At 37.1% G+C, this 23,315-nt stretch overlaps 1 protein-coding gene across 1 annotated transcript in view; it reads left to right on the forward strand.

Moving 5' to 3' along the window:
• The window catches only part of WNK3 (WNK lysine deficient protein kinase 3), a 183,185-nt gene that overhangs the window by 135,986 nt on the left and 23,884 nt on the right, over positions 1 to 23,315 (forward strand). Inside the window, 6 exon segments of the mRNA XM_027534682.1 lie at positions 257 to 1,185; positions 5,681 to 5,912; positions 6,307 to 6,437; positions 7,177 to 7,426; positions 7,429 to 7,795; positions 10,147 to 10,358. Of these exon segments, the coding sequence (XP_027390483.1) occupies positions 257 to 1,185; positions 5,681 to 5,912; positions 6,307 to 6,437; positions 7,177 to 7,426; positions 7,429 to 7,795; positions 10,147 to 10,358 (2,121 nt within the window).

Consider the following 23,315-nt stretch of genomic DNA (forward strand, 5'->3'; position numbering starts at 1 on the left):
CAACTGAACAACAACATGGGTATTTTATTCCATTTATGAGAATTTCCATAAGCATTTTTGAAGATGTTAATATTAGAATATAACTTAAGCCATTTAAATTTTATTATTTATGAAAAAAATATTTTTCTCCTTGTCAAGAGTAGTTTCACACTGGTTCTGATTTGCCTCTTGTTTCTCTTTGTCCCTTTTGAGTTTGGACTAGTCTATGCTTTGTACTTACCAATACATGCTTAGCCATTCTTTGTTATTATTCTAGGTCCAAGAAACATAAGTAATAAGGAAATATCACAGGACACACTGCTTACTCTAGAAAGTAATCCGTGCCAGCGTGTACTTTTCACCTCCACATCACAACACAAGGATGTAGTTGATGGTAAGATTTCTGAATATGCCAGTGTAGAAACTAAGCAGCCAGCTATACTTTATCAAGTGGAAGATGACAGGCAAATAATGGTACCAGTTGCTAGTAGTTCCAATCATACTGCTACTTCAGTTCGTGCAGTTCCACTTGAATGTGAGGGACTCACCAATGAAGCAGGCATATTTCTACCTGTGTATCCAGGTCACCAAGCTGCCAGTCAGGCAGCTTCTGACGAGTCAACTCAGATTGCAGCTAACTGTCTTACAACCCCGGCATTTATATCTGATCAAAAGCCTCAATCCTTACTAGTGCAGCAGCGAACTACAGATGCCGAATTTATTTCCCAAGAAGGAGAAGCTGCAGTGAACATGGAAGCAAGTTCTCCTAAGATGGTCGTTCCCACTCAGAATCCTGGCATTGAACCAGCCAGCCTTCTATCCTCTACTGTCCTGGAATCAGATGGGGAAAGACCTCCAAAAATGGAATTTACAGACAACCGAATTAAAACTCTGGATGAAAAATTAAGAAATTTGCTGTATCAGGAGCATAACATACCTAGCATCTACCCTGAGAGTCAGAAGGATACCCAAAGCATAGACTCTCCATTTTCTTCCTCTGCTGAAGATGTACTCTCATGTCCAGTGCCAGAAGTCATAGGCACCAGTCACTGTGGAATTCAAGATAGTCCTGCACAGTCCCCTAATTTTCAGCAGACAGGCTCTAAGATTCTGTCCAATGTGGCTGTGAATCAGCCTGCTAACATATCAGTGTTCAAAAGGGACCTGAATGTGATAACTTCTATACCCAGCGAATTATGTTTACATGTAAGTATCATTCTTTCTAACCAATTCCTTATGCTTTTAAAAGAAATGCCTTCTTTTCTAAAGTTCTGTCCTTTGAAATGAAATTATCTATGTCATAAGATTCTGAGGTCACAGGTGTTTAAAAGGCCATGGCTTAGGATGAAGGGGCCTAAAACTTCTCAATAGAGGCAGTAGAACTATCTTTGGTGAGAGACCCCTCTGTTGAATTAGCTAGGAACTTGTGAGCAATGTTTATGTTTATATTAATGACAGAACAGGACTGATAGATTGTTTTAGGGGGTAGGAAGAACTTGCTTTTAGATTTCCACTTAAAAATACCTATTATCAGTTTCCTTTTAAAAATTGTATGGTTTTAATTTAATCTTGTTTGTGAGTTTTTTATTTATTTGAGAACATTTTTTAAAAGAAAATTAAAATCCCCCATAATCTCCTGACTTGTTTTTTTTTCTTAATTTATGTAATGTAAGAATTTAACTTCTTTTTTCTGTTCCTTCAGCTCATAGGGATAACCACTATCTGGTGCTTATCCACTATATGGTACTTATCCTTCTTGACTTAAGCTTATACAGATCTAGTTAAAAACCTATAACTTTTTATTCAATAAAATAGGATTGTGCTATAAACATATTGGTCTACAATTTAATTTTTTATTTTATAGTATATCATAGACATATTTATCACTGTATCTCTATTATTGTTATTATATAAGTAATATATGCATATATATAAAGTAAAATTCACCTCACTTTCAAACCTATAGACACAGCTGTTAATAAATCTTCCTAGACATGGTTTTAACTAACATACAAATATTTATATAGCACTTTTTTATATGTATTATATCTATTCACAAAGATACAGATATATACTATATATTTATATACATATACTTCCTTATATACATGTGCTGTTCTGCATTTTTCCCCCACTTACAGACATCTATCCATATCAGAATACATAGTTTTACCTCACCTAACAGCATAACATCCCATTGAATAAAAATAACTTACTTGTTTTTTTGTAAACTAGTAATTTAAAATTATGCAGTTGATGCATAAACACAAAAATTCAGAAGGATAGGAAATTAAATTGTTGTGTTGACACTCCCACTCCCCAAACATTTAAGTTCCTGGTTTTAGTTCTGTGGTCATTGCTATTAATAACTTGTAAATAATATACTTACTGATTTTTGGATTTAGCAGTTTCATATAATAAAATCTGACTCATTTCTCGGAATGGTGGAGAAATTATATTTTCTCTTTCCTCTATTTTTCTTCCCTGTACACCTCCCATTTTTATTACTTAAATTACACTTTAGCATTAACAAAGTTTATAACATATACATTTTTTAATAGTTGGTTATGCCTTGTCTGTAGGTTGATTGGAAGAATTGAAAATCAGTAAATAACATATTATATGTGTTATCTGATGATCATGTAATGTGATTAGAACCATAAAAAATGAAATGTAATTCTCTATTATTTAAGCTTTGTTGCTCAAAAGAAAATCTTCCAAGTGTCAAAGTCAAATGGATTATTTTATTTGTTTCAAATGTCCACTTGCTACATCTAGATCAAACTTATTACCTGCCACTATTTCTGGTGTCCTAGAATTCCGTTTTGTTTTCCCCCTCAAATGCTTCTATAAATAATATTTTTAAATATGTTGCATGGATTAGCAGTTTGATTTTTTTAAATGTCCAAAAATGTCTTTATTTTGTTTTACCCTTAGTTAAGTATAGGTAGTAACATCATTTTGAGTTAATTTTTGTATATGGTGTGAGATAAAGATCTAGCTTCATTTTTCTGCATATGATCATCCAGTTGTTCCAGCAGTGTTATTTTATTCTCTTTACTGTTATTATAAATGAAATTGCTTTTTTAAATTTCCTTTTCTGATTTTTCATTGGTAGCATATAGAAATACAATTGATTTTTGATTGTTGATGTTATATGCTTCTACTTTGCTTTGTTTATTAGCTGTAATAGCTTTTGGTGGATATTCTATATAATATATAAGATTGTATCATCTGTGAATAGACAATTTTATTTCTTCATTTACTTTTTTTCTTTTTCTTACCTATTTAACTTTTCATTTCATGTTTTCCATCTCGTCCTTTTGCTTTTCGTACTGGGGAGAATTTCTGTATTTATAAGCTGTTTATAATCTCCTATTCAGGTATTTTTTATGTGAAGGATTATATTTTTAATTTCTAATAATTTCTTTTTCTTATGGATGTGTATATTCACACATGTCTTTGAAGATATTAAAGCCTTATTCTATGTTATTAATGTTATTTCCTTGGCTATTCTATTTGTTGAGTTTAGTGTTTTCTTAAAGTACTGATTTCCCAAAGTGTTGGTGATTCTTTATTGCGTACTCAGTTTTTCTTTTTCCCCTATGAGATTCCCTCTTTGTCTGTTTGTAAATGCTATATACAATTACTATAGTCTTACTCTAGTAATTATGAGGAAAGCGTGGGACATGCTTCCTGGCACTGGTTATTGCAACTTGTCTCTGATGCTGCCTAGAGGGAGGTCTAATAGCTAGTCTTCAAAAGTAGCAGGGCTTCCCTTAACCTCCTAGATCTTATCTCCTCCCTATATTGCTGATACTTTTCTTGGCCACAAACATTTTCCTCTTGCCACTCTTATTTGGGAGCAGATGCCTCTGATGTCTTTTCTTTGTTGTGGAGGTGGGGTAGGAAGGTGCAGAACTGCCTGGCTGTTCCTTGTTTGGTACCCTAACCAGTTCACTCTTCCATTCAGTGGATATCTACTGAGCAGTGAATAAGTCAAGATCTCTGTTTTTTGTGGAACTCATACTCTAGTGGGGGAAAATAAATCCTAAACAAATAAAAAGGGCTACAATAGGATGACTAAGGAATTACTTTAGATAGAGTGGTCACGGAAGGATTTGTTTGCGATGGTGATATTCACAGGTAAGAGACCTGTTTTAGGAACCAAAAGAAGGCCAGTAAGTAGTAGGGTGTTACAAGATGATGTTGAAGTGACAGATAGGAGACAAATTGTGTGTAGCTTTGTAAGCATTCTATCCAACTACTCATCCTTTTGGTTGTTCAGGGTGCTCTCTCCTGCTGCCCATATCTCCCACCTGAGTTTACTGCATTTTGAAACAGTTCTTGCATATGTCATGCAGATTAAAGGAGGCTACTTTTTCCTCCTTTAATCTTATATGCCTGTGTCTACATCTGTTTTTCCTGTTGCACTTATAGCTTTGGGTTGATAAGAGAAGCTAGAACTTGTATTTAATTTATCATCTTGATCCAGTTATTACTTAATAAAAATCTTTTCTGTAATTTCAGTGGGACCAATGTTATTGAGAGTTTTTTTTTTTTTTTTTTTTTCTCTTTATGAAAGTAGTATTGGTAGTCCAAAATAGGACTTTGGAAAATAAAAACTAGTTGTTCAGAATTTTACTTTTAATGACTGTTGACTCTAAGAATTAAAAATGCTTATCCCAAACTGCAGTTTACTTAGTGCTGCTTTTAGGCTGTCTTGGAGAAGGAAATGGCAACCCACCCCAGTATTCTTGCCTGGAAAATCCCATGGATGGAGGAGCCTGGCAGGCTACAGTCCATGGGGTCTAAAGAGTCGGGCATGACTGAGCGACTTCACTTCACTTCAGGCGATCTACCTTCAGATAAATGCTAAATCCTATTCTTTGAGCTTCTCAATACTTTTTTAATTTTCTAAATTTGTAGGGGCCATTCTCAGATTTCCCAAAGTATTTGTGGCTATGTATATTAATTTTTGTATGAGTTATTATAAGGAATTTATTTTTAAAGTACTCAGAAACAGCAGTTAATTCTTATTTTTCGGGGGGAAAATGGGAATACAAGAGGGAAGTGTGATTTTATAGTCAGCTGTGGCCTGATGTTAACAATTTTTAGAGTTTGAATTTGAAATAATTTTGAGATCCATTTTAAATTAAATTTCTGTGTGATTACATAATATAATAAATTTGATTTGGTAATATATTTCTGTAAATCTTAATGCCTAGATATCTTGATTTTCTATGTTTATCATGTGTGTCAGGCATCTTTAACTGTCCTAAGTAATATAAGCATAGATGAAAATTTCCATTTTAAGATGATAAGATTTAACTAACCTTTTTTTTTTTTTAGTAAATTGGTGTAATGAAGGTTTTTTATTGTTTTAAATCTGTTTACTTCAGATTTTAATTTTCAGTTTTCAAAGTTGCTATGATAAAAAATATTCTAGGGTGGAAATTTAATATTCTGTGATTTTATTTATGTGAAGTCTAAATAATATTTTTAAAGAAAAAGAAGGCTTAATTCCTATATGTTCAATACTTCAGGTTTAGTCTGACATAGTACTATTAATAGAAATATACATAGCATTCTGTTTTTGATTACTGACTGGTCCATACAAGAAACTCCAATGGTATAAATAACTGCTCTACCTCACGTAAATTATTACCGTTTTGGTTTTCCTCTTTTTATCTCCATCTAGGAGATGTCCCCAGATGCTTCACTTCCGGGAGATCCAGAGGCCTATCCTGCTGCTGTGTCAAGCGGTGGAACCATTCATCTACAGACAGGAGGTGGATATTTTGGCCTAAGCTTTACTTGTCCTAGTCTCAAAAATCCTATTAGCAAGAAATCCTGGACTCGCAAATTAAAAAGCTGGGCATACAGGCTACGGCAGTCAACCAGCTTTTTCAAGAGATCAAAAGTCCGTCAAGGTAGTGTGCTTACAGTCAGGGACGTAGACTAGGTAACATCATTTTTCATTTACTTCTGTTTCTTTCTGTTGTTATTCATACACAAATCTTGCCACCTTTTCCATATAGCCCATGTATGTAACACGTCCCATTAATGTCATTTCCATTTTATTTTTCCTTTTGTAACTAATTCAGTTTTAAAGTATTCATTTCATATAGACACTAAGTCTCAGGATAAATCTTGAAATGTCTGATTTAGAGGTAGGGGCTTCTACAGTGTTGCTTATTACATTAACACTTTTTTAATTGTCTAGCAGGAGTTAAGCTTTTTCTACTTCATTTCTGGTAATGTAAACAAATGTAATATTAACAAACAATTTTCTCCTTTCTGCTTACAATTTGGCAAAACTTGCAGTGGAAACAGAAGATACGAGATCAGCAGTTGTTCCTGACCCCATTCATCTGACAGGAGAGTCCACAACTGATACTAGGTCTTTGAGTAAATGTAAAGCAATGAGTGGATCATTTCAGCGGGGTCGGTTTCAGGTTTGTGTCTTTGGTAGAATCATTTTCTACAGGGACATTATGAAAGGTGACAGCATTGAAGATCTAGGTCTGTAGATGGTAATTATTTTAAATGTAGATTATTATCATATTTAATTTTTCCCCCCTTATATGTATCTTCTCACCTTCTGTAGCCATCCACTAAAGGTGAGTCTAAAGAAATGAGGATTTTAGTAACTGGAACAGAGCATAGATCTGTGTCATTGTTTTTTGGTGGGTGGGAGTCATCTTTTTTATAAATCTGATTTCATGTCCTTTAGAATCTTGGCAATTAAAATATTTTTAATTTTTTATTGAAGTATAGATGGTTTACAAAATGGTGTTAGTTGTATGTGCACCTATGGAATGTTTTAATTGCAGAATTGTATTTGAGCAATATGTAGCCAACTGAATTTACAAAAGGCCCAACTGAAAACCTTTGAATATGGCAAGAATAAATGGGATTTTTTTTAAACTTTTTTTTTCCTTTGGCTGCTCCATGTGACATGCAGAACTTCCCTGACTAGGGGTCAAACCTGTGGCCCCTGCAGTGAAAGTGCAGAGTCTTAACCACTAGACCACTGGGGAAGTCCTAAATGGGGTTTTAAAGTTTTGGTATTATCAGTGTGTATGCATTGCAGAAGACCATCCAATTGTCTGTACCATATAATATATTGAATTTCTTTGTGGGTTTACTCTTTGGTTAGGCAGAGCCAGCCACCTCTGCCTTTTTGTATTTCAGGTGATTACAGTTCCCCAGCAGGAGTCAGTGGAAGTGACATCTTTTGGAATAGAACACATACCAGCATTCAATGAAATGACAAGTCAGTCTAGTGAAGAAGCTTTAGCCTTTACTGAAACAGCAAAGTCTCAATTGGTAGAAATGGAACCTGTCACACACAATCCACAAACTTCACTTTCTCCTCAGAAGTTACAAGCTCTTCATGAAACCTTCAAAGAAGATCCAAGAATTTCCAAACAAACTGACAACTTTCATCTTTTAGTATAGCTTGTGAAACTGATATATCTTCGATGAGTACAGAAAAGGAATTGGAAGAAAATTCAGCCACAGGAAGTAGCATGCAGTCTGGATCTGAACTGCTTAAAGAGAGAGAGATACATACTGCTAGGAAACAGCCTAGCTCTAATTGTGAATTTTCAGCCGCTCTTCCTGACAGAGGGAAATCAATGGCGAAGACTGGTACAGAGAGAGAAAAGTGCTTACCACTCTGTGAAGAAAAAGCCTGTGTTCAAACACAGAGCTCACACTTTTATTCACCATCTTCCCCAATGAGCAGTGATGATGAGTCAGAAATAGAGGATGAGGACTTAAAGGTGGAGCTTCAAAGATTACGAGAAAAGTAAGAACTGTTTCTCTTTTGTCACAAATCTGATTGCTTTGGGTTTTATAGAACTAAGTATTTGACTGGTAGCTAATTGAGATTGGTGACATTTTGTGCTGTGTGATTAGTCATTCAGTCGTGTCCTACTCTTTGAGACCCCATGGACTGTAGCCTGCCAGGCTCCTCTGTCTATGGGAATTGTCCAAGCAAGGATACTGGAGTGGGTCGCAATGCCCTCCTCCAGGGGATCTTCCCAACCTAGGGATCTAACCCAGGTCTCCTGCATTGCAGGTGGATTCTTTACCATCTGAGCCACCAGGGAAGCCTGGAGTGGATAGTTTATCCCTTCTCCAGGGGATCTTCCCGACCCAGGAATTGAACCGGGGTCTCTTGCATTGCAGGTGGATTCTTTACCAGCTGAGCTACCAGAGAAGCCCTGGTGACATTTTAATGATTCAAAAAAATTTGTTATTGAAAACTACAAAGATAGCATCAGATCCCAGAGGTTAAGGGCTCAGTCCCACAAGACTGCCCCCTTCAGATGCCCATCACAAGTCCAAGTAGTGTTACCTATGCTTCTGACCAACCTGTTACCACAGGTTTCCACAAACCTCTCCTCAGGTTTGATTAACTTGCTAGAATGGCTTATAGAACTCAGGAAAACAGTTTTCTTACTAGATTATTGGTTTATTATAAAAGGATACAACTCAAGAACAGCCAGATGGCAAGGTATAGAAGGGGCAAGGAACCTCATGGCCTCTCAGGAGTGCCACTGTCGCACCTACATGCCTCCTTCAACCTAGAAGCTCTCAGAATCCCTGTAATTCACAGATTTTTATGGAAACTTCATTATGTAGGCATGATTGAGTAAATCATTGGCCATTGGTAATTAATTCAACCTCCAGCCTCTTTTCCCTCCTTAGAGGTACCCATCCTTAGGGGCTATCCAGAAGTCACTTTGTGATTTAAAGGGGCTTATTTTGAATAACGAGACACTCCTTTATCACTCTGGAAATGTTTCAGGAACTGGAGCTATTTGAGGACAAAAGACCAAACATTGTAACAAAAAATTCTTGGATCACTCTTATCATTTAGAAAATTACAAGGGTTTTAGGAGCAGTGTGCCAGGAATAGGGACCAAGATCAAATAACATCTTATTTTTATTATAAATCATAATATCATAACAGTAAAAATGCACACAAAACAGTCTATTTCTCATGCTCTAACCTCATTTCTCATAGGCAACCACTGGTATATAACTTGTCCATCATTTTTTTATGCATTTACAAATATAGTTTTTAAGTTTATAAAAGTAGGATCATAATATACATGTTATTCTGCATTTTTTGGCTTAACATTGTCTCCTCTTCATGTTTGCACAAATAATCTTTATTCCATGCATTGGGATAGCATATAGCCATTTATTTGTGTGTGTGTGTGTGCACAGTTGCATCTAACTCTTTGTAACCCCATGAACTGTAGCCTGCCAGGCTCCTCTATGAATTTTTCCAGGCAAGAATACTGGAGTGGGTTGCTATCTCCTTCTCAAGGGCATCTTCCCTACCCAGGGATTGACCTCTCGTATCCTGCATTGGCAGGTGGATTCTTCACCACTGCACCACCTGGAAAGCCCCAAAGTTTATTTAATCCCTCCTTAATGAGAATTTCAGTTTTATCCCATATTTTGTTTATATAAAAAATGTTGAAGTGAACATCCTTTTATGTTTGTGTACTTATATTAGAAGGATACCTAAATTCCTGGATTAGAGGTTTGTACAAGTGCCTGTTTTCCCACTCCTTCACAACATTAGACTGGGTGTTATTGATTCTTTTAATTTTATTCCTATCAGATGAATAAAAATTATTTTTTAAAATTTGTGTTCTAATTAATACTAAGGTTGTGCATCATCTCATATTTATTGGCTACTTGTATTTCCTTTCCTTTAGAGTTACTTTTTCTTATTCTTTCCCCCCTTTTCTATAAAGTCATTGATTTTGGCAGATATTTATATGTTCTGAATAGTAACCTTTTACTATGTTGAAAAATTATTTCCTGTTTACACTTGCAAAGAATAATCATGTTAATATTATCAGTACTATGGAACTTTAATTTTTTAAATTATCTTTTACTATATTGAGGTTTTATAAATTTGTTCTTGTCAATTTATTGAGCTTTTTCTTTATGTCTGATTAGTTTAATGTTGCACTTTAGGAAGGCACTGATCATATTAATTTTGTGAAAATATTCTGTATTTCCACATTCTTAATCTAAATTCCTTGTTAAACTTTACTTGTACTGGTAGAGTTCCTTGGCTCATGTATATGGCTCCTGTGCCATTAAAGTGCTTTCTGCATGATTTTCCTTCAGACATATTCAGGAGGTGGTAAATCTTCAAACCCAGCAGAATAAGGAGCTACAGGAGCTCTATGAACGCCTTCGAGCAATTAAAGATAGCAAAGTCCAATCATCAGAAGCTCCTGTATCACCTGCATCACCACGTAGACCAAGATCTTTAAAAAGCAAACTTCGAAGCCGTCCCCAGTCCTTGACATGTGTGGACAGTGGCACAGTTGCTACAGGTAAATCAGTCTTATAAGTGATTTTAAAAGCCTGGTCAAAGATCAGCAAAATTAGAAAAAGAACACTAATAAACTTATTTTTTATTAACCTAAGATTATTTAAAGAAGTACACATTTTTCTGACATTCTTTTCTTTTTGGTGCTGAATGTTCTTTCATTAAATAATGATAAGAATAGGTGATAGATTTTGGAGAGCAAACAAAGGTTGTTTTCATTTGGAAAACAAATACCTGGAAGCCCAATTTCAATCACCAAAACAGTTTTTGAAATGTTGGTAGTCAATGGGAACCGCTGGTCTAGCATTTGGAGTTTGTTGCTAACAAAGATAATCTTGAAAGTAAAGTCATGTTCTATCTGATGTAAGAGATCTTTATTTATTATGAGAATATTAGAAAAAATATATGTCTTTGAATTTGTAAAAAGAGAGGATCAATCTCTACTTAACTAATAAACAAGTTAATCACATCAGACTTCCTTGGTTCCATCTGCATAGTCAAGGTGAGGGTTGAGGGTGAACTATAAGGGTATGTATGAGATCTCAACAGAATTTGTGGTAGACAGAATAATGATTCCCCCCCAAAGATGTCCATGTACAAATTCTTGCAGCCTATGATTATGTTCAGTTGTATGGCAAAGGGTAATTGAGGTTGTAGATGGAATTAAAGATGGTAATCAACATTTTAAAATAGATATCCTGGATTATCTGAGTGGGCCCAGAGTAATCACAAGTTTCCTCTGAAGTACAAGAGGCAGGAGAAAGGGTCAGAGAAAAGATGTGAAAAAGGAAGCAGTGTCAGAGAGAATGCAGCATTACTGGCTTTGAAGGTGGCAGAAAAGGGTCACAAACCAAGGAATGTAGGCAGCCCTTAGAAGCTAGAAAAGGCGGGGGAACTTTGAAAAAACAAGGTTAATTATTCACAGGTTATGGGGAGTACACATTCTGTGGGGTCACATAATGAGAGGTTTGGTCGGGATATGTGAAACAGGAGCACACACTAGAGAGCAAGAGCAAATACTAGCAGACCTAGGGTTCTTCATTTATTTGGGTTAAGGGTGGGGTACCTAGGGTTTTGCAAGTTCACTCCTTATAGGTTAATTTAAAAAGAGAGTGGGAATTAAAGCATGGGGAGGGAAAAGCAGGATCACTCAAATGATCAGTTACCTAGGTCAGCCAGGACTTTCTAAAAGGGCAGCTTCATGGGTGGGGTGGCCTGGCTCTTTATCTAGTTGTATAGCTGGCAGTGTGTTTATTTGAGACAGATTTCTTTGAAATGTATTGTTTAGTTGTTAGGTCATGTCCCACTCTTTTGAGACCCTGTGGGCTATAGCCTGCCAGGCTCCTCTGTCCATGATATTTCCCAGGCAAGAATACTGCAGTGGGTTGCCATTTCCTTCTCCAGGGAATCTTCCCAATCCAGGAATCTTTTATGTCTTCTGCACTGGCAGGCAGATTCTTTACCACTGAGCCACTTTGAAATACATACCTCAGCAATCAAAAGCTTAATGCCAACCTAACTCTACACCTAAAGAAACTAGAAAAGGAAGAAATGAAGAACCCCAGGGTTAGTAGAAGGAAAGAAATCTTAAAAATTAGGGCAGAAATAAATGCAAAAGAAACAAAAGAGACCATAGCAAAAATCAACAAAGCCAAAAACTGGATTTTTGAAGATAAATAAAATTGACAAAACATTACCCAGACACATCAAGAAACAAAGGGAGAAAATCAAACCAATAAAATTAGAAATGAAAATGGAGAGATCACAACAGACAACACAGAAATACAAAGGATCATAAGAAACTATTATCAGCAACTATATGCAAATAAAATGGACAACTTGGAAGAAATGGACAAATTCTTAGAAAAGTACAACTTTCCAAAACTGAACCAGGAAGACATAGAAAAATCTTAACAGACCCATCACAAACAGAGAAATTGAAACTGTAATCAGAAATCGTCCAGCAAACAAAAGCCCAGGACCAGACGGCTTCACAGCTGAATTCTACCAAAAATTTAGAGACGAGCTAACACCTATCCTACTCAAACTTTTCCAGCAAATTGCAGAGGAAGGTAAACTTCCAAATTCATTATATGAGGCCACCATCACCCTAATACCAAAACTTGACAAAGATGCCACACAAAAAAGAAAACTACAGGCCAATATCACTGGTGAACATAGATGCAAAAATCCTTAACAAAATTCTAGGAAACAGAATCCAAAAACATATTAAAAAGGTCATACATCATGACCAAGAGGGCCTTATCCCAGGGATGCAAGGATTCTTCAATATCCAGAAATCAATCAATGTAAAACACCACATTAACTAATTGAAAAATAAAAAACATATGATTATCTCAATAGATGCAGAGAAAGTATTTGACAGAATTCAACATCCATTTATGATAAAAATCTTCCAGAAAGCAGGAATAGAAGGAACATACCTCAACATAATAAAAGCTATATATGACAGACCCACAGCAAACATTATCCTCAATGGTGAAAAACTGAAAGCATTTCCCCTAAAGTCAGAAACAAGACAAGGGTGCCCTCTCTCACCACTACTATTCAACATAGCGTTGGAAGTTTTGGCCACAGCAATCAGAGCAGAAAAAGAAATAAAAGGAATCCAGATTGGAAAAGAAGAAGTAAAACTCTCACTGTTTGCAGATGACATGATCCTCTACATAGAAAACCCTAAAGGCTCCACCAGAAAATTACTAGAATTAATCAATGAATATAGTAAAGTTGCAGGATATAAAGTCAACACACAGAAATCCCTTGGATTCCTATACACTAACAATGAGAAAACAAAGAGAAATTAAGGAAACAATTCCATTCACCATTGCAACGAAAAGAATAAAATACTTAGGAATATATCTGCCTAAAGAAACAAAAGACCTATATATAGAAAACTATAAAACACTGGTGAAAGAAATCAAAGAGGACACAAATAGATGGAGAAATATACTGTGTTCATTGATCAGAAGAATCAATATAGTGAAAATGTATATACTACCCAAAGCAATCTATAGATTCAATGCAATCCCTATCAAGCTACCAACAGTATTTTTCAGAGAACTAGAACAAATTATTTCACAATTTGTATGGAGATACAAAACTTCAAATAGCCAAAGCAATGTTGAGAAAGAAGAATGGAACAGTAGGAATCAACCTGCCTGACTTCAGGCTCTACTACAAAGCCACAGTCATCAAGACCGTATGGTACTGGCACAAAGACAGAAATATAGATAAATGGAACAAAATAGAAAGCTCAGAGATGAATCCACACACCTATGGACACCTTATCTTCGACAAAGTAGGCAAGAACATACAATGGAGGAAAGACAATCTCTTTAACAAGTGGCGCTGGGAACTGGTCAACCACTTGTAAAAGAATGAAACTAGAACACTTTCCAACACCATACACAGAAATAAACTCAAAATAGATTAAAGATCTAAACGTAAGACCAGAAACTATAAAACTCCTAGAGGAAAACATAGGGAAAAAAACACTCTCCGACATAAAACACAGCAGGATCCTCTATGACCCACCTCCCAGAGTAATGGAAACAAAAGCAAAAATAAACAAATGGGACCTGATTGAACTTAAAAGCTTTTGCACAATGAAGGAAACCATAAGCAAAGTGAAAAGACAGCCTTCAGAATGGGAGAAAATAATAGAAAACGAAGCAACTGACAAAGAATTAATCTCAAAACTATAGAAGCAGCTCATGCAGCTCAATTCCAGAAAAATAAATGACTCAATCAAAAAATGGGCCAAAGAACTAAACAGACATTTCTCCAAAGAAGACCTACAGATGGCTAACAAACACATGAAAGATGTTCAACATCACTCATTATCAGAGAAATGCAAATCAAAACCACAATGAGGTACCACCTCACGCTGGTCAGAATGGCTGCTCTCAAAACCTCTACAAACAATAAATGCTGGAGAGGGTGCGGAGAAAAAGGAACTGTCTTACACTGTTGGTATGAATGCAAACTAGTACAGCCACTATGGAGAACAGTGTGGAGATTCCTTAAAAGGCTGGAAATAGAACTACCATACGACCCAGCAATTCCACTGCTAGGTATACACACCAAGGAAACCAGAACTGAAAGAGACCTGTGTACCCCAGTGTTCATCACAGCACTGTTTATAATAGCCAGGATATGGAAGCAACCTAGATGCCCATCAGCAGACAAATGGATAAGAAAGCTGTGGTACATATACACAATGGAGTATTACTCAGCCATTAAAAAGAATACATTTGAATCAGTTCTAATGAGGTGGATGAAATTGGAGCCTATTATACAGAGGGAAGTAAGTCAGAAAGAAAAACACCAATACAGTATACTAACGCATATATATGGAATTTAGAAAGATGGTCACGATAACCCTGTATGCGAGATGGCAAAAGAGACACAGATGTATAGAACAGCCTTTTGGACTCTGCGGGAGAGGGTGAGGGTGGGATGATTTGGGAGAATGGCATTGAAACATGTATATTATCATATGTGAAACGGATCGCCAGTCCAGGTTCAATGCATGATACAGGACGCTCGGGGCTGGTGCACTGGGATGACCCAGAGGGATGGGATGGGGAGGGAGGTGGGAGCGGGGGTTCAGGATGGGGAACACATGTACACCCATGGGGAAAAAAAAAAAGCTTAATGCCAGGCACTTATTTATATTACAATCAAACAAACAAATTGTCAGGCACTTGCACTACACCGCATCTTTCTAATCAACCATGGGATCTCCTGGTAAGAAAACATGCCTTTTGAGATTGCCTTTTTTGACTCAGAACATTGTCTTTGCTATTTTTTAAGTTATTTTGTGTTTTAATAGCTTTTTCCTTTTTTATTTCTGAGTAATATTCCATGGCATCACATGGCATGATGTACCACAGCTTGTTTATCTATTTACCTGTTGAAAGACATTAGGATTGTTTCAGTGTTGGGTTTTACAAATAAAGCTGCTGTAAATATTCATGTGCAGCTTTCCAGTTCACTTGGATAAAATACTCAGAAATAAAATTGCTCAGTCATATATATGTACATTTTAAATTTTTAAGAAACTTCAAAACTGTTTTCCTAAGCAGCTGCATCATTTTCCATTCCCATCAGTAATGTATGAAACTTCTGGTTTCTCTGGATGCTCTCAGCATATCATATTACTGGTATTATTAAGTTTAACAAATGTAATAGGTGTGTGGTAGTATTACATGGTGGTTTTAATTTTCATTTCCCTGATGATTTGTGATATTAGATATTTTTTTCCCTTATGCTTATTTGCTATCCATATATCCTCTTTGGTTTAGTGCCTATTTTAGACTTTTGCCATTTTTTTGTATCCTGTTTTTTTAGAAGGATTTATAAAGAATTAGTGTTAATTTTTCCTTAATTGTATGGTAGAATTAAACAATAAAGCCATCTGGACCTTGGTTTTATATGTTAGAAATATCAATTCAGTCTCCTTCCTCGTTATAGGTCTATTAAGATTTTTCTCTTTCCATGAGTCAATGTATGTGATTTTATAGAAATCTGGCCCTTTCATTCAAATTACGAAATTTGTTGTCATATGAAATTTCATAGAATTCTCTTAAAATCTTTTTATTTCTGTAAGATTTATAGTGATGTCCCCTCTTTTATTTATTTTTATTTTAGTACTTTGAATCTTTCTCTCTTTTGTTTTCCCTTGGTCAGTCTAGTAAAAGGATTGTCAATTTTGTTGATATTTTTTAAAAAAACAACTTTTAGTTTCACTGACTTTCTTTATTGTTTTTGTTTTCTTTATCTCCATTCTAATCTTTATTATTTCCATCTTTCTACAGGCTATAGTTTACTCTTCTTTTAAAAGTTTTTTCTAGAATAAACTCAATGAGATTCATACTAGATAACACTGACTTTATCAGTTGAATTATGATATGCATAGATATGAATCTCATTGATATTTTTTCTGCCCTTTCTGTTCACCTTTTGGAACTTCCATTATGCATATTTTGTAATGCTTGATGGTATTCCACAGGTCTTCAAGGTTTTCTTCATTTTGTTTCATTCTTTCTTTCTGTTTCTCAGAGTGGATTTCTCTATTATGTGATCTTCTTGTTGGCTGATTCTTTTGCTCACTCAAATCTGTTATTGAGCCCCTATAGTGAATGTATGGGAGAAGCTACTGGCACCCCACTCCAGTACTCTTGCCTGGACAATCCCATGGACAGAGGAGCCTGGTGGGCTGCAGTCCATGGGGTCGCTAAGATTTGGACACGACTGACCGACTTCACTTTCACTTTTCACTTTCATGCATTGGAGAAGGAAATGACAACCCACTCCAGTATTCTTGCCAGGAAAATCCCAGGGACAGGGGAGCCTGGTGCTGCTGTCTATGGGGTTGGCACAGAGTTGGACACAACTGCAGCGACTTAGCAGCAGCAGCAGTGAATGTATTTCAGTTTTTATACTTTTCAACTCCAGAATTTCTCTTTTTTTAAAAAAAACTAATTTCTGTCTCTTTGTTTATATTCTCTATTTGGTGTGAGACACTGTTATCATACTTTAATTTTTTAGGCAGAGTTTCCTTAAATTTGAATACATCTATAATAGCTGATTTTAAAGGCTTTGTCTACTACATCCAAAATGTTGGCCTCTTTCAGGACTTTTTTTTCACTCTTTTTTTTCCTTCTCAGTGTATGTGATATACATCCCTATTTCTTTGCATTTCTGTTAATTTTGTGATGAAAACTGGATGTTGTAGATTGTAATAGCTCCTATACCAGATTCTTCCACCCCCTTCCTCACCATAGTTTGTTGTTGTTGCTGTTTTCTGTTTGTTTGTTATTCTGGTTTTATTTTCTTGTTGCTGTGTATTTTTTTACTGATTTTCCTTCCCTAACTCTGTATTCCTTGAGTTATTTGCTAGCTAGAAAATTTCTAAAAAATTTTTAAAGCCTGGTATACTGGGATTCACATCTGGGCCAGTACATTTAGTGGTGAGCAAGTAATTGGTCAGAAAGGAAGTGAAAGTGTTAGTCACTCAGTCATGCCTGACTATTTGACCCCATGGACTGTAGCCCACCAGCCTCCTCTACCCATGAAATACTGCAGGCAAGAATACTGGAGTGGGTAGCCATTCGCTTCTCCAGGAGATCTTCCCCAACCAGGGATTAAACTCAGGTCTCCTGCATTGCAGGCAAAGACTTTATTAAACGCCTTACCATTCAATATCACAGTAATCCAAGTCTATGCCCCAACCAGTAACGCTGAAGAAGCTGAAGTTGAACAGTTCTATGAAGACCTACAAGACCTTTTACAACTAACACCCAAAAAAGATGTCCTTTTCATTATAGGGGACTGGAATGCAAAAGTAGGAAGTCAAGAAACACCTGGAGTAAACAGGCAAATTTGGCCTTGGAATACAGAATGAAGCAGGGCAAAGACAAATAGAGTTTTGCCAAGAAAATGCACTGGTCATAACAAACACCCTCTTCCAACAACACAAGAGAAGACTCTGTACATGGACATCACCAGATGGTCAACACCGAAATCAGATTGATTATATTCTTTGCAGCCAAAGATGGAGAAGCTCTATACAGTCAGCAAAAACAAGACCAGGAGCTGACTGTGGCTCAGACCATGGACTCCTTATTGCCGAATTCAGACTTAAATTGAAGAAAGTAGGGAAAACCACTAGACCATTCAGGTATGACCTAAATCAAATCCCTTATGATTATACAGTGGAAGTGAGAAATAGATTTAAGGGCCTAGGTCTGATAGAGTGCCTGATGAGCTATGGAATGATTTCGTGACATTGTACAGGAGACAGGGATCAAGACCATCCTCATGGAAAAGAAATGCAAAAAAGCAAAATGGCTGTCTGGGGAGGCCTTACAAATACCTGTGAAAAGAAGAGAAGTGAAAAGCAAAGGAGAAAAGGAAAGATATAAACATCTGAATGCAGAGTTTCAAAGAATAGCAAGAAGAGATAAGAAAGCCTTCTTCAGCAATCAATGCGAAGAAATAGAGGAAAACAACAGAATGGCAAAGACTAGAGATCTCTTCAAGAAAATCAGAGATACCAAAGGAACATTTCATGCAAAGATGGGCTCGAGAAAGGACGGAAATGGTATGGACCTAACAGAAGCAGAAGATATTAAGAAGAGATGGCAAGAATACACAGAAGAACTGTACAAAAAGATCTTCACGACCAAGATAATCATGATGGTGTGATCATTGACCTAGAGCCATACATCCTGGAATGTGAAGTCAAGTGGGCCTTAGAAAGCATCACTACGAACAAAGCTAGTGAAGGTGATAGAATTCCAGTTGAGCTATTCCACATCCTGAAAGATGATGCTTTGAAAGTGCTGCACTCAATATGCCAGCAAATTTGGAAAACTCAGCAGTGGCCACAGGACTGGAAAAGGTCAGTTTTCATTCCAATCCCAAAGAAAGGCAATGCCAAAGAATGCCCAAACTACCACACAATTGCACTCATCTCACACGCTAGTAAAGTAATGCTCAAAATTCTCCAAGCCAGGCTTCAGCAATATGTGAACCGTGAACTTCCTGATGTTCAAGCTGGTTTTAGAAAAGGCAGAGGAACCAGAGATCAAATTGCCAACATCCGCTGGATCATGGAAAAAGCAAGAGAGTTCCAGAAAAACATCTATTTCTGCTTTATTGACTATGCCAAAGCCTTTGACTGTATGGATCACAATAAACTGTGGAAAATTCTGAAAGAGATGGGAATACCAGACCACCTGACCTGCCTCTTGAGAAATCTGTATGCAGGCAGGAAGCAACAGTTAGAACTGGACATGAAACAACAGACTGGTTCCAAATAGGAAAAGGAGTACATCAAGGCTGTATATTGTCACCCTGTTTATTTAACTTATATGCAGAGTACATAATGAGAAACGCTGGACTGGAAGAAACACAAGCTGGAATCAAGATTGCCAGGAGAAATATCAATAACCTCAGATATGCAGATGACACCACCCTTATAGCAGAAACTGAAGAGGAAGTAAAAAGCCTCTTGATGAAGGTGAAAGTGGAGAGTGAAAAAGTTGGCTTAAAGCTCAACATTCAGAAAACGAAGATCATGGCATCCAGTCCCATCACTTCATGGGAAATAGATGGGGAAACAGTGGAAACACTGTCAGACTTTATTTTTCTGGGTTCCAAAATCACTGCAGATGGTGACTGCAGCCATGAAATTAAAAGATCCTTACTCCTTGGAAGGAAAGTTATGACCAACCTAGATAGCATATTCAAAAGCAGAGACATTACTTTGTCAACAAAGGCCTGTCTAGTCAAGGCTATGGTTTTTCTAGTGGTCATGTATGGATGTGAGAGTTGGACTGTGAAGAAGGCTGAGCACCGAAGAACTGATGCTTTTGAACTGTGGTGTTGGAGAAGACTCTTGCGAGTCCCTTGGACTGCAAGGAGATCCAACCAGTCCATTCTGAAGGAGATCAGCCCTGGGACTTCTTTGGAAGGAATGATGCTAAAGCTGAAACTCCAGTACTTTGGCCACCTCATGCGAAGAGTTGACTCATTGGAAAAGACTCTGATGCTAGGAGGGATTGGGAGTAAGAAGAGAAGGGGACGACAGAGGATGAAATGGCTGGATGGCATCACTGACTTGATGGACATGAATCTGAGTGAACTCTGGGAGTTGGTGATAGACAGGGAGGCCTGGCGTGCTGCGATTCATGGGGTCGCAATGAGTCGGACACGACTGAGCAACTGATCTAATCTCATCTGTCTGGTTTTTGTTGCCAAGGAAATTTCTGTGAGAAGGCATGCCTTCAGGCTTCAGTTTGCAAGGCATATTTGCAGTTTACTTCCTGGTTGCCCATGAACTCAAGTTCAGTCACAATTAAAGTGACTTGTCCCTTTTCCTGTTTCAGGTCTTTCCTGTCCTGGCATATGTTTACACTCCTGGGGATATGACAGAGGTTTTTTTAAAGTATCTTACGGTCATCTAGTTGCCCTGAAAAGTGAAAGTCACTCAGTAGTGTCCAACTCTTTGGAACCCCATGGACTATACAGTCCATGGAATTCTCTAAGCCAGAATTGTGGAGTGGGTAGCTAGGGGATCTTCCCAACCCAGGGATTGAACCCAGATCTCTTGCATTGCAGGCAGATTCTTTACCAGCTAAACCACAAGGGAAGCCCAAAATTACTAGAGTGGGTAGCCTTTCCCTTCTCTAGGGGATCTTCTCAACACAGGAATCAAACCAGAGTCTCCTGCATTGCAGGCAGATTCTTTAGCAACTGAGCTATCTAACATTCTTTTTAAGTTGTAGATCAGGCTCTTATTTGCCCCAACTGAAATCATAGTCTTAAGCATCTGAGTTGTTGCCAAGCACTTTCCTATTGTTTTAGCAATGTCCTGGAGGTAGCTCCCTACCTTCCCCACTCACCCCAGACCTATGCCTGGCAGGGCTGAACTGAACTCTGAGTGAAATCAAACATCTACCTCACTCTCAATAGAGATTTCCCTAGGTTGTTGGACAAAATATTGATTTTGCTCTAGGGATGGTGCTTTTGTTGTTATTGTTGTTCAGTCACTAAATCTTGTCTGACTCTTTGTGACCCCATGGACTGCAGCATGCCAGCTTCCTCTGTACTCCACTATCTCCCAGAGTTTGTTCAAACTCATGTCCACTGAATCAGTGATGCTATCTAACCATCTCATCCTCTGTTGCCCCCTTCTCCTTTTGCCTTCAGTCTTTCCCAGCATCAAGGTCTTTCCCAGTGGGTCAGCTCTTCGCATCAGGTGGCCAAAGTATTGGAGCTTCAGCATCAGTCCTTCCAATGAATATTCAGGGTTGATTTCCTCTAGGACTGACTGGTTTGATCCCCTTGCAGTCCAATGGACTCTCGAGTCTTCTCGAGCACCACAGGTGCTTAGAAGAGAGCTCGAAAGAGTTCTTTCTCCATTGTTGCAGTGCTGGGTTTTGGCTACTGCGACACTGAGCTGAGGAGAAAGCAGGAATGTGAACTGCCACAGTTTAAAATGTCACAGACCTCAGTAGTTTGTCCTGGGTAAATGAGTTTTATTTTGTTCTTTGTCTTTGGATAATTCTCAGAGTTCTGAAATGGTTGGTTTTTGTTGTTTTGCCCATATTTTCATTGTCTTAAAAGTAAGTTCAGCTAGGTCCTTACTCTGCAGTTTTAGAAGGCTTTCTCCTCCCTCTTCTTCTATTTTCTGAAAAAGTTTGTGTTGAATTATCATTTCTTCTTTAAATGTCTCGAAAAATTTTCAGGTGAAACCATGTGGGCCCAGAAGACTTATTTTTTGGAGGTTTATAACTGCAAATTCAAATTCTTGAATAGTAGTTATGCTGCTGCTGCTGCTAAATCACTTCAGTCGTGTCCGAGTCTGTGCAACCCCAAAGACGGCAGCCCACCAGGCTCCCCCGTCCCTGGGATTTTCCAGGCAAGAACGCTGGAGTGGGTTGCCATTGCCTTCTCCAATGCATGAAAGTGAAAAGTGAAAGTGAAGTCGCTCAGTCGTGCCCGACGCTTAGCAACCCCATGGACTGCAGCCTACCAGGCTCCTCCGTCCATGGGATTTTTCAGGCAAGAGGACTGGAGTGGGGTGCCATTGCCTTCTCTGGAATAGTAGTTATAGGATTATGCAAATTCTTGAATAGTAGTTATAGGATTATGCAGTAGTGATAAATTTCCTATTGGGTGAGTTTTGATAGTTTGTGGTTTTTGAGAACTTGATCCATTTCATCAATGTTGCTGAATATTTTTGTTTAGAGTTGTTCATTATTATCTTTGTAATGTCTTGGATATCTGTAGTGATATCACTCCTTTCATTCCTGATATTTGTAATTTGTGTCTTCTTTTTTTTTTCTTTGTTAGTCTTGATAGAGGTTTATTAATTTTGTTAATCTTTTCAAAGATCCAGCTTTGCTTTTATTGATTTTCTCTGTTGTTTTCCAATTTTAAATTTCATTGATTTCTGCTCTTATCTTTATTATTTCCTTCCCTATACATGCCTTGTTTTTATTTCATTCTATTTCTGGTTTCTTAAAATGGAGGCTTAGATTTTTGATGTGAGACCTTTCTTTTTATAATACAAGAATTTCATGCTAAAAAATACAAGTATTTGATGCTATAAATTTTCCTTATAAGCACTACTTTGTTGCATCTACTAAGATTTTTTAAAATTAAGCTTTATTTTGGTGGGATAGTTTTAGATTTATGGAAAAATTATTAAGATAGTACAGAAAGTTTCCATACACCTCACACCCAGTTTCCCCAATTATTAGCATCTTATACATTAGTATGGTACATTTGTCACAAATAATGAATCAGTCTTAATATATGATTGTCAACTGAAGCCCATATTTTACTTTCATTTCCTTAGTTTTTACTTTATATCCTTTTTCTGTCCCAGGATCTCATCTAGGACACCACATTATATTTAGCAGTCATGTATCCTAGGCTCCTTTTGGCTTAACAGTTTCTCAGACTTTCCTTGTTTTAATGACCTGACAATTTTGAGGAGTACTAGTCAGTTATTTTGAAGAATTTTGTTTTTGAACACTTCTTTACTTACCATTGTTGGGGGGAAGAAATTTTTCTCTTTCCTTCTAGGTTCTGACTGGTCTAAGAATTAAATTAACATGAAACAATAGGAGAAAATCAAACAAAATTTTAATAACATGTATACTTTTATTAGGAGAGAGACCTAATTATAGGAGAGACCCAGGAAAACTAAATAACTCACCAAAATGACTGAAGCCCTCACCTTAAATACCATCTTTAGCTAACGACAAAAGAAGATGTTGGGGGAACTTCAAAGGGGAGTAAGGCATTTCCTATGAAGATGGAAAAACAAATATTTGCTGGGCCATGCAGAGAAAGTGAGACACAGAATGGACTCTGATCTTTAGCCCTGCCTAGATTTACCCTCGGAGAAGGCAATGGCAAC

The sequence above is a fragment of the Bos indicus x Bos taurus genome, chromosome X (assembly GCF_003369695.1).
Source record: "Bos indicus x Bos taurus breed Angus x Brahman F1 hybrid chromosome X, Bos_hybrid_MaternalHap_v2.0, whole genome shotgun sequence".
NCBI lineage: Eukaryota > Metazoa > Chordata > Mammalia > Artiodactyla > Bovidae > Bos > Bos indicus x Bos taurus.